This window comes from Cotesia glomerata, linkage group LG10 (assembly GCF_020080835.1).
Source record: "Cotesia glomerata isolate CgM1 linkage group LG10, MPM_Cglom_v2.3, whole genome shotgun sequence".
NCBI classification, from domain to species: Eukaryota; Metazoa; Arthropoda; class Insecta; order Hymenoptera; family Braconidae; genus Cotesia; species Cotesia glomerata.
The window spans coordinates 14023381-14036083 of record NC_058167.1 but is presented as its reverse complement, the minus strand read 5'-3'; the positions used below and the strand labels follow the sequence as shown (position 1 = coordinate 14036083).

Genomic DNA, 12703 nt, shown 5'->3' with positions numbered 1-12703 from the left:
GTCCACATATTTCGCATATTTTTGGTTTTCTTAAAGTTTATCATAAAAATAATTAAAAAAAAAAGTGAGACTAAATTAATCAATTACTAAAATTTGAATTCAATTATTTTTTATCTAAATATTATTTAAAGTTTAACAAATAAATTTATCATTAAAAATTAGTTTAATTAACTTCGTAAATTAATATTGAGTAAACAATTGGAGTATTGAAACAAGCACACGCAGGATATCCGATATTGACCATAGTTTATTTTCACGTAATTGTAAATGTTTCAAAGTTAAATTTTGTTGATTAGAATAGTTTAAATATAATAATAATTATAAAAAATAAAATATTAGTCATTGTTTTTTTCAAACTAATTAAATTTTAAAATGAAAAAAAATTTTTCAGTGTATAGCAGTGGGTAGAAAATTAACCCTGCTCCAATGGAAGCACAACGCAGCCTGGACAACATGGTGCTCTTCAACAGACACCGACACGGTTGAGGGTTTTCGTTTCATAAAGGAATATAATGCCTCGGAGCCACCTTCAGTGGTAACAATTATTGAAAGTACTGCATCAGACAACGAGTGGTTGCTCTGTTGTGGGCTGCGGCATCATTTTGAATTAATATCTGTTGACGGAGCTACTAAATCCCTGCACATGGAGGCATCAATGAAACCGCACATCGTCGCAGCACTGGATTTGTGCGAAGACGAGGAGCCGGAGTTGTTATTGTGTTACAATAATACCTGTCATTTTCAAAAATTATCCGAAGACACTGCTGCGTCAACGGAGTTTGATTTTAATTGGAACTCTGTACCAATTACTGTCGCGTGTGCCTTTCCGTATGTTATTGCATTTACAACAGATACTATGGAAATTCGTTTAATCATCAATGGTAATCTTGTTCATACCATAAGTATGCCAAATCTAACACTTATAACATCTAAGCATGACACTTATTTTGCTACAACTGCACCGGAGTTTATGGCATCTAAATGCGAGAGGATACGTGTTGATACCAAGACTGATAAAGATGACAGAAGTCACAGTCCACCCTCTGCACAAAATAGTATATCTAGTAAGTTTTTTAAAAATGATCTCATTTTAAACGGCCAAAAATGATTTTATCCAATGATTTTTTTGATTTTAATTTTAATTTGAAGAAAAAAAATTATTGGCTTATTTTTTATGAATTTTGTTAAAAAAAATTAAATATTTCAGTAAAATTAATCGAGTATTAAAATATTATCTATGGCAGTAATTTAATCATTGGTCTAATATTAATTTTTCCCTGAAAAAACTACATAAACTAAAAAATAAAATAAAAATTGACTAATTACAACAACAAAATAATTTTTTCCAGATTCACACGGTGACTCAAAGCCACTAAGAATCTATCAAATACCTCTACACACCCTGTCTAGAACAACAGCATCAAATTGTAGTAATAGACGCTGTCCAAGTCCAATTGAACCGGAAATACTGAACGCACAGCCAACAAATGACTTAAATTTTCTAACCGTCGAACCGCACAGACTGCTAAGTCGGTCATGTAGTAGCAGTCCTACCCCAAACTTGGCGGTATCATCTGCTAGTACGCCCAGTAAATAAGTCTAATAATATTAATCATAAGAATTATACATAAAATAATTGTAAGAAGCAACAATTGTGTATTATTGTTACTGATAATACTTTTGAGTATTTAATTAATTTGTCAAAGGAATTATGTAATGGAATTTTGGTTCATGGAAACATTCTCGCTGTCAAGTACACGAGGATTTTGGTGAATATAATTAATTAATAGATTGAATTGATTGCATAGGTAATGAGGATGAATGAATATTGTAAGACGGTGCGGTGCGCTGTTCTCGTCTTCCTGGTGTGAAGTTACGACATTAAATATTATAATATATGAATAAATATATAAATAATAATGATGGTAATTGTCATTATTATGCTGATAACATAATTTATAGAAAACGTCTAGATTCTTGACCGAGAAATATCGTGTATTTAACAAAATTGTCACACGATTTCTCGTCCTCGTTGTAAAAATAATAAATAAATGAAAATGAAATATGTTTGCGACAAATAACTTATTGAATAAATAACTAATCATGTTCTAAAACTGTGTAATTATTTGTACCTATTTTTTTCGCATTATTTTATTCGTAATTTTATTAATAAATAATAAATAATTATTAAATTATTAATAAATAATAATAAAATTATCTGACTCACCAATGAAGATCACCAGGTCATCTGGACTCAGGATACTTAATGCAGATTCTTGGATTATTTTCTAACATACAAAAAAATTGAATTAATCAGTTGAAGAAAAATAGTAAAAAATAAAATAAAAAAAAAATACTTACTTGAAACCCTGAGAAAGTAAATTGAGTATCAATTCTGATATAAATTATGTCACAATTAAATTAATTTTTTTATTATAAAAACTAAAACTTGCACTTGAATAAATTTTTATCCGTGGAATTTACAAATAGACTTTTAACGTAATTAATTAAACACTTTTATTGAAAAAAAAAACTTATGACTATCGACACTTTATTATACTTGACGTGAAAAAACAACAGCACGACCGAGAAGCTTTCAAATCATTTTGAAATATAGCGCGTTGAACACCGGTAGTTAAAATAAATACTTTATCAAATGAATTACTATTACTTAGTATGAATAAATTAGTAAATAATTATTTAGCAGTTCAAAAGATTATTTTTTGAACGTAAAATATTGAATGGTCGGAGTAATTATTGAAAAAATCCCAAAATTGTCAGTCCATAATTAATTTTAACGAAAAAAAAAATTAAAAGTATATAAAAATTACTATCTAGGATTACTTAAAAAAAATATATAAAGTTATTTTGATGAAAATAATTATTAATTACTGCGCATTGATCAGAATAATACAATAAAATAAAAACTACGAGAGCAAGCACGAATTGCCGCCATTTATGACCGTTAGAAAAAACTCAAGTTGAAATCAAGATGGCAGCACCATCGAACCCGAAATTTTTTTATTTTAATTTTAGTTAATTGACAAAAAAAAACCTTGCAAGTATAAATACTTAATCATAAATTATTTTTTGATATTATAAATAGAACGATAATAAATAATTAAAGTAATTAATAATAACGCAAACATAAAAACCGGACATACTAGGGACTTGTCAATCCTGAAACTGCCGAAAATTTATTTAATTATTTTTAAGCTAATTATTTTCGGGATGTCGATTAAATAATTATCTCAAATTGTTTCCTAAATATCATGGAGTAAGTATGTATAATTATTTTGATTAAATACTGACTTAAAAATAATTATTTATCTAATTTAATCGCGAGTCCGAAAAGCTGTGTCACTTGGTTGGCGGGAGAATGAAGCCGGAGCGCGACAGCGTCGCTGATGTCGCAGTGCCGTGTGGGACGGCCTCTTTTACCCAGATTCCGATTACACAGATGGCGCTATTACCCAGATCCCTTTGACACATATCCCGATTACGCAGATTGTGATTAAACAGATTTTCTATTACACAGATTACTTATTACTCAGATAACCGATTACATAGAAAATCTTTAACGCAGATCCCGATGACGCAGATAATTTAAATTTTTAAATGATAAATGCCATAATAAAGCCAAGCACTAAAAGTGCCTGAAATTTTTAAATTGCCGCCATCAAAACATGCCGGATGAGCATGTAATCTAGCTATTGGTTGAATTTAAGGTTCAAGGTGTGCACGGAGCGCTTTATTGAAGTATCTACAGTGTATATGTGTAAAATCCCGCGTTGGTTGAATTTTTTATTAGATACTTGATATAATGAATCAACAAAATTACAGGTTAAAGATTAGAGCTATATAGGTAAGTAAACATATTTATTATTTATATTAAAAGTTCGGGTTTGAAGTTTAAATATAATTAGTTCAATTACCTCCAAGCGGGGATGAATCGAACCATTTGACGCGTTTGCATAAATTAATCATTTAAGAATCAATGTTGTTTATTGACTAATTCATGGATCGATAATTAGAGAAGACATAATAAATTGCCATTCCAAGAAAAAAAAAAATTAGACAAACGGTTGATCCTGAAGGCCATCCCTGCAACTTCCCGCCACTTACATACCTAGGCGCTTAAAATTGCACTAATAATTGCTCTTCGAGCTCAAAAAAACAACTTATGTCTTATTTTGAGCTCTCCAAGCTCAAAGAGATAGTCTTTCTATACTTTTGACATAGAATTTAATTTCACATAACTTCACACTAATAGATTTGCTTATAGTTGAAAAGATTTGTTAATATTTAACAAATCATTTATTAGAAGCCATTTGTTAGGCCTTAACAAATATTTCTTAGTATTTAAAAAGATTTATTAATACTTAATAAATGAATATCAGATTTATTGAATACAAACAAGTCATTTTGAATACTAAGAAATATTTATTTAACATTAAAAAATGGTCTCTAATAAATGATTTGTTAACTATTAACAAATATTATTTAATACAAATAAATCCTTCTATCAGTGCAGTCAATTCGTTCAAGAGATATCATAAACGAAAGAAAACCGAAAAGTGTTTTCTGCACATAACTTCACATAATTTCACATAATTTCACATAATTTCACATAATTTCAGTCGATTCGTTCAAGAGAAATCATGAACGAAAGAAAACCGAAAAGTGTTTCCTGCACATAATTTCACATAATTTCACATAATTTCAGCCAGTTCGTTTAAGAGATATCATGAACGAAAGAAAACCGAAAAAGTGTATTCTGCACATAACTTGACATAATTTCACATAATTTCACATAATTTCATAATTTCAATCAATTCGTTCAAGTCGTTTTTCCACATAACTTCACATAACTTTACCTAATTTTCCATAAGTTCACATAACATTTCTTTTCGGATCGTTTTTGATGAGATAGTATAATTTTTAGACTTTTGAGCTCGAAGAAGCATAGAAAAGCTATCTCTCCAAGCTCGGAGAGCTCAAAATAATACACAAATCGATCCAAAAAAAATTAGGAAAACGGTTGACCCTGAAGGCCATCCCTGCAACTTCCCGCTAATTTCATACTTAGGCGCTTAAAATTGCACCAATGACGTTTTTGAGCTTTTCGAGCTCAAAAATACAATTTACGGTTATTTTGAGCTCTCCGAGCTCAAAGAGATTGCTTTCCTATCCTTTAAAGCTCTTCGAAATCAAAAAGTCTGATAGAGATTTGATAAGACACTATTTTTTGAATTTTTAAACCACAATAACTTTTGAATGAATAAACCGATTTTTACGCGGTTAGAAGCATTCGACGCAATTTTTCAAGCCTCACAAAGAATCTTAAATTTTGAATTGATCGCGCTAGGAATTTTGGAGTTATTCCGAAAAAACACTTTTTTCGGTTTTCTTTCGTTCACGATATCTCTCGAATGAATCAACCGATTTTGACCGGACTGGTGGCGATCGACGTGGTTTTTTGAGGTTAAGGGCTGATTAATTTTTGGAATTGAACCATCAAGCCGTTTAAAAGTTATTCCAAAAAAACCACATTTGAAAAAAATTTTTTTTTCAGTTTTTTGAAGATTTCTCAAAATCTATTGATCTCAATCGGTCCAAATAGTTTCCAAAATCTAAGTTTGGTCAAGCCCTTTCGAATGGCACCAACCGCGATGAAATCGGTCAAGTCGTTCAAAAGTTATAAGCGGTTCACATACTTTCACACACACACACACACACACACATACATACAGACACCGTGACAACCTCGCGGGAAGAGTCAGGGAAGCTTCCTGTGACCTTCAAACGTCGAGATCTGATGAAAACTCGATTTTTGCAAAACGGGGTGAAAACAATAACTTCCCGATTTTTGAAAATCTTCGATTTTCGTAGTGGGAAGTTAAAAATATTATTTAGTTTTAATTCGAATAATAAAAAATTGATGAAAATTTTTGGGTTCAATTGACCCCCTTCTCCCCTACTTTGAATTAAAAATTTTATAGATTATAATCTTTATATATTAAGAAATATATAAAATCAATAGTAATTAATAAATTTAAAAACTATTAAAAATAATACAAATATTTATTAAAAAAAAGTAAAGTTATATATATATATTAATATATATTATATATTAAAAGATATATTGAAATATATAAATAAAATGAAGAGCTCAAAAACGTCATTGGTGCAATTTTAAGCGCCTAAGTATGAAATTAGCGGGAAGTTGCAGGGATGGCCTTCAGGGTCAACCGTTTTCCTAATTTTTTTTGGATCGATTTATGTATTATTTTGAGCTCTCCGAGCTTGGAGAGATAGCTTTTCTATGCTTCTTCGAGCTCAAAAGTCTAAAAATTATACTATCTCATCAAAAACGATCCGAAAAGAAATGTTATGTGAACTTATGCAAAATTATGTAAAGTTATGTGAAGTTATGTGGAAAAAACACTTGAACGAATTGATTGAAATTATGTGAAATTATGTGAAATTATGTGAAATTATGTCAAGTTATGTGCAGAATACACTTTTCGGTTTTCTTTCGTTCATGATATCTCTTAAACGAACTGGCTGAAATTATGTGAAATTATGTGAAATTATGTGCAGGAAACACTTTTCGGTTTTCTTTCGTTCATGATTTCTCTTGAACGAATCGACTGAAATTATGTGAAATTATGTGAAATTATGTGAAATTATGTGAAGTTATGTGCAGAAAACACTTTTCGGTTTTCTTTCGTTTATGATATCTCTTGAACGAATTGACTGCACTGATAGAAGGATTTATTTGTATTAAATAATATTTGTTAATAGTTAACAAATCATTTATTAGAGACCATTTTTTAATGTTAAATAAATATTTCTTAGTATTCAAAATGATTTGTTTGTATTCAATAAATCTGATATTCATTTATTAAGTATTAATAAATCTTTTTAAATACTAAGAAATATTTGTTAAGGCCTAACAAATGGCTTCTAATAAATGATTTGTTAAATATTAACAAATCTTTTCAACTATAAACAAATCTATTAGTGTGAAGTTATGTGAAATTAAATTCTATGTCAAAAGTATAGAAAGACTATCTCTTTGAGCTTGGAGAGCTCAAAATAAGACATAAGTTGTTTTTTTGAGCTCGAAGAGCAATTATTAGTGCAATTTTAAGCGCCTAGGTATGTAAGTGGCGGGAAGTTGCAGGGATGGCCTTCAGGATTAACCGTTTGTCTAATTTTTTTTTTTCTTGGAATGGTAATTTATTATGTCTTCTCTAATTATCGATCCATAAATTAGTCAATAAACAACATTGATTCTTAAATGATTAATTTATGCAAACGCGTCAAATGGTTCGATTCATCCCCGCTTGGAGGTAATTGAACTAATTATATTTAAACTTCAAACCCGAACTTTTAATATAAATAATAAATATGTTTACTTACCTATATAGCTCTAATCTTTAACCTGTAATTTTGTTGATTCATTATATCAAGTATCTAATAAAAAATTCAACCAACGCGGGATTTTACACATATACACTGTAGATACTTCAATAAAGCGCTCCGTGCACACCTTGAACCTTAAATTCAACCAATAGCTAGATTACATGCTCATCCGGCATGTTTTGATGGCGGCAATTTAAAAATTTCAGGCACTTTTAGTGCTTGGCTTTATTATGGCATTTATCATTTAAAAATTTAAATTATCTGCGTCATCGGGATCTGCGTTAAAGATTTTCTGTGTAATCGGTTATCTGAGTAATAAGTAATCTGTGTAATAGAAAATCTGTTTAATCACAATCTGCGTAATCGGGATATGTGTCAAAGGGATCTGGGTAATAGCGCCATCTGTGTAATCGGAATCTGGGTAAAAGAGGCCGTCCCTGCCGTGTGATCAGACCATGCGCAAGTGACGTGCGCAGAACCCAAAAAATTTCCAACCGGCCATTGGATGTCTCAAACCGCGTCTTTTAGTGTTTACGAGTATTAAATTACATAAATACAGAATAAATAATAAGTTTATTCACTAAACATTTAATTTGATTGATTATATAGAAATTCATAGTCATTTTGTAATAATATTTACGAGTTGTTAATTAATATTGAGTGAGTATTTTGTTAAATTAGAACGCTTGATTGACATTGTACGGGGTGTTGAGTGTTATTTATCAACAAACAAAGATATAATAGGTATTTATAGAATGATTAATTTTTAATTTTAATGAATTTATTAAATAATTGTCTTGTTTATCTATTTAAGGAAGTTTGGATACCAGATTTCTGTCATTTACACAGGAAGCTCGTAGGAGTGAAGAGCCCAACAGCTATTGGAGCAGAAGGCGGGAAAAGTGAGTTAATTTGAATTTGAAAGTTTGATATTGATACTTGAACATGGCTTATTGTAATAAAAGTAACAGACATCAGACAACTGTTTAGTGTTTTTATTAATTTATAGTTGAAAACATATTTATAAAAAAATTTTGATATTTAATTTTTTATAAATTAATTTTTATGAAAATATTGAAAAATAACATTTGATTATTTTTTTTTTCACTAAAAATAATTTTTTTTAATTTCAAATTTTTTGAATGAAAATTTAAATTTTTACAATATTATTTCAATAATAATTTATTTATTTAAAAATTTAATAAATTCTATTTTCAAACAAAGTTTTAAATATCTTATACTTTTAAATAGATAAACCGAGATTATTATATAAAAGTTTTCAAAAATATTTTATTTATAATGACTACTGTTTATAAAAACAAAAAAAAATGATCTAATGTCTGTTATTTCCAGCATAGTTTTGTTAAAAAACTCTTAGAAAATAATAATCATAATTATATGCCAATCGTATTTACGTTCTATAAGAGACAACAGTATCTTGGTGTGCAATTCAACCCACATGATTGTCAAATTTTTTTTTCCCCTATTTTTTTTTTTTTATTTCAATTTCAAAGTAACTACTAAAAAGTCGATAAATCTCCCATTATTACCTCGACCCGTATCTATTCTCGTGATGCTGACTGTAATTGAGGTGGATTCCACGCCACAAAAGCTAGAACTATCTTATTGCTTGATACTTTCTTGAAGTGTCTTCATTCTTGCGACAAAAAACGAAGTGAATTAAATTTCACCAAAAATCCTTGACTTGAAAAAATAAAAACAATACAAAAGCTTCTAATTAAAAGCATCAATAATGTCGATTCGTTTATTATTATAAATTTCCGCCTTTGATTACATAAATAATTTTAATGAGGATTTAAATTGTTAAATAAATCAACTGTCTATCCATTAACAATACAATAATTCACTTATAATTAAATACTCTAGCTCGATATTTTATAATGAACTTTTATTTCCCACTTGATTTATTTAAAAGTAATTCTATTAAAAAATTAATGGAAAAAATAATACAATCATTAGTAAATACAATAATTATTGCATCTTCTCTTAAAAGATTTATTTAATATTATTTTGACGTTAATATTAATTCACAGTGGCTTTAAAAAAAACCGCAATTATTCAGCTTTGGCCCTGCAGGCGGTTGTCAAATCGTCAAGCGAAGCAACATGAATGTAGAAATTAGTTTGATTTACGTCGTACTCGCTGTATTGAAGCACGGGCAAATTATCGGACAGGCAATAGAATTTCCGTGTTTTCGGTTCAATTATTATGTCATTCGGGAAAACCAATTTCTCGTTATCCTGCGCTACAATTCCTGTGAAAATAATTCATCAAATTAGTAACGAAGGTCACTTGTCATTTCAATCAACAGCTTCAATCTATCGAATAATAATAATAAATAAATAATTACTGAAATTATCAGGATTTAAGTCCATTTTAGTATCCCAGCAAGCCACAGCATTTTTGTTTAATTGGGTGAAGTAAATAATTCCTGTTTCTAAGTCGTACATCGAAGAAGTTCCTTGGGTGAGTGGACCTTTGTTACCTACAACATAGAACTGTGTCCAGTATTTTGGATCAGCCAGGGCAGTTTGATTCTTGATAAGGCTTGTCGACACCGCGAACTCATGAATTCCGGACATTGGATGGAAGTAGAGTGTTTTTGAGCCATCTTCCTTTGGCGGACTCAAGGCCATACCAAACATACCGTCGGTCCATTGAAAATGAATACCACTCACATTGTATTCACCTAAAAAGATTTCACGCAAGCGTATTTATTAGCTATCGTTTGACGTTAATAACTATCATTTTTTACTTAATGTTTTTCTTATTTTTAAAAAAGATTCTGGGTTTTTACCATTGAGAGGATCAAAGTAAAAGTAGTTGTGATTTATTCTCCAAGAATCATTTTTGGCCATGCTGTAGACAACAAGCCCGTAGCCTCCTAAGTCAGAATTGTAAACGTACGCGTCGCTGCAGTTTTTGGGATCAACGTCGATAACGGTGTCAGCAAAAAATGTGTTGGGTTTCAGGTCAGAGTCTTTGAACGTGTATCGCAAAATGATCTATAACAAAAAAACAGCTGATATAAATCAATTCAATCAAGCGGCTGTATTCCATCGGATTATATAAACTACCTTATTGGTTTTCAAGTCGATGGCGATAAGTTTTTTGGGCTGGACAGCATTGAATTCACCGAGAATATCGTCGATTCCACTATCAACGGCCCATAATCTATCACAAGCATCAATTCTGACCCTGAGAATATTTACCAGCGCATCTGGTGAATGGATGTCATTAGACTCCCAATCAGGATAAGGATTGAGCAACGGTGATTTATTGTTTGCTTAAAATAAAAAAAAAAATATTTTTAAATTAAATGAATAAAATTCGTGTCAGAGATACTAAGCTAAGATTAGTTCTTATTATTATGGCCGATTACTATTTGCTGTTTATTGCGATAGGCCATTACCATTATTCAAGCTGACGTAATTCAAATTAGCTGGTACTCCTTTCTTCCATCTCGGTATTGTAATAAAAAGCTTGTCACCCCATACATTTAATCCCAGTGGGACGACATGTTCTTTGATATAATCTCCAGAGGTTTTGTAAGCATTACGCGTCGTTTCATTTGGAAAATTGTAGTCTACTTGTTTCCATGAGAATACTGTTTTGAACGGGTCGCATGTAACCATCGACAAACTCAGTAATAAAATCAAATACCACATATTTCTGTAAGAAAAAAAAATCCATAATTAATTAGAAAAACGTTTCCGTTGATCAGAAATTCACTTTCTAAAAATTATTTGACTCTAACACTATTTTTAAGCAATTTCTTTGCAGAACAAATTTTTTTATCTTACTCTGAGTAAAAAATTCTTGATAAAGATATTAATGAATAAATTAAGCCTTTTGATGTTTGACAATCAATCGACTGACACACCCTGCGGAATTGAAAAATTTTTCCGCGTTTTTAAAGTACCCTGATCAATTGTAATAGAATGAGTTCAGATACTCATTGTTCATTATTGTATTGTTAGTGTCTGCTTATCGTCCTGCCACACCTCTGTATCTCTGTTTCTATACTCACTGGTTTAAATTTATACGTTTATTTTTTTACTTTTTATACATTATTCTCATTCACCATAGAATCTATCATGAATCATGAAATCACGAGTTTTATAATATCCGCGCTTGCTATTTACATAATTGTTATTGTTATTTCTATCACATTAACTTAAACAATTATTATAATCAGGAATTATTGATTTATTATATCGTTTTTAATGTTATTATTTTACATGTGGGTAAAATTATTTTACATGTGGGGTGTTGTTATTAATCGATAAATGTTGTTATTATTTAGAGAGAGGAGTTTGGCAAGCATTGTAACATTTTATGTGACACTCTCAATTCCCGAGGACGCTTTCTCTGTTTTTAAATTTGCATTGCGATTACGGAAGCAAATGTAATATGTGCATTTATTTATTTACATTTTTTGTAATTGATTTTTCTAACAAAAATTTTTTTTAAATACATTGAAAAATTTATTGTATAAATAAATTATTCAAAAAAAAAAATTAATAACATCTTTGGAAAATAAAATTTAACTAGTAAGCAATAATCATGCGTTAATAATACACCGCGTATGCAATGTAGTAATTGGTAGAATGTGTATAGAGGTGAAGGTAATTTTTAATGAACGTATCAAGCTGTAATATAATCAACTATAATAATAATTACGCGAATAAACTTTTACATATAGAGAAATATAAAAACATACGTACGTAAATTAATAAAATACTTACACGGTTTGGAGAACCCGAGTCACTAGCTTGGAGAACGGAACGACCGTGAATGAAGCTGAACCACGTCCAGGTCTCTTTATATACTCGGTCATCATGCTCCGAGGACAGAGGATGTTGAATCCAACAATCGGATATTACTTATATAGATATTATACAGTCCTACACCAGAAATCACTCACTAACAGACTTAATAAAGAAGATTTAATTTTATTTCGAGGATCGTATCAATCAGTACAGGCTGCGTCCGTCATCTGTCAATCTTGTTGCCTAATTATTTTTGTTTGGATTTATTACGATCCGTAGGTCAAGTATAAACATGAAATAGGCTTATAAAAAAACGGATGTATGTGTAATTGAATATTTTAGTGAATAAAATGTTACTTTTGTTGAATGTATTTACTGATAAGACGAAAACCAACGGAATCATCTTATCTAATAGGATTTATTGCACGAATTAAAAATTTTAAAATAACCATCCGAAGGTCTTCTATTGTAAATTAAAG

At 30.0% G+C, this 12703-nt stretch overlaps 2 protein-coding genes across 11 annotated transcripts in view; one reads left to right on the top strand and one right to left on the bottom strand.

The window, feature by feature from the left end:
- Positions 1–2081, top strand: part of LOC123272410 (GTPase-activating Rap/Ran-GAP domain-like protein 3) — a 31906-nt gene extending 29825 nt beyond the window's left edge. For all 9 annotated transcript variants that reach the window (XM_044739162.1, XM_044739161.1, XM_044739160.1 and 6 more), the window contains 2 exons: positions 392–1064; positions 1350–2081. In XM_044739162.1, coding sequence (XP_044595097.1) covers positions 392–1064; positions 1350–1597 — 921 coding nt within the window. In that variant the 3' untranslated portion in view covers positions 1598–2081. The remainder of the gene's footprint in view (positions 1–391; positions 1065–1349) is intronic.
- A 7334-nt stretch (positions 2082–9415) lies between these two features.
- Positions 9416–12308, bottom strand: LOC123272445 (protein yellow-like). 2 transcript variants are annotated; one of them, XM_044739214.1, is made up of 6 exons: positions 12201–12308; positions 10865–11124; positions 10530–10738; positions 10250–10457; positions 9803–10141; positions 9416–9706 (listed from the first exon to the last, which is right to left on the bottom strand). In XM_044739214.1, the coding sequence occupies exons 1-6, from the start codon at positions 12293–12295 to the stop codon at positions 9507–9509; spliced, it is 1311 nt and encodes a 436-aa protein (XP_044595149.1). In that variant the 5' UTR covers positions 12296–12308; the 3' UTR covers positions 9416–9506. The 2 variants fall into 2 exon arrangements, with proteins under 2 accessions (XP_044595149.1, XP_044595150.1); XM_044739215.1 differs by having other exon boundaries at positions 10530–10735.
- Positions 12309–12703: the final 395 nt, after the last annotated feature.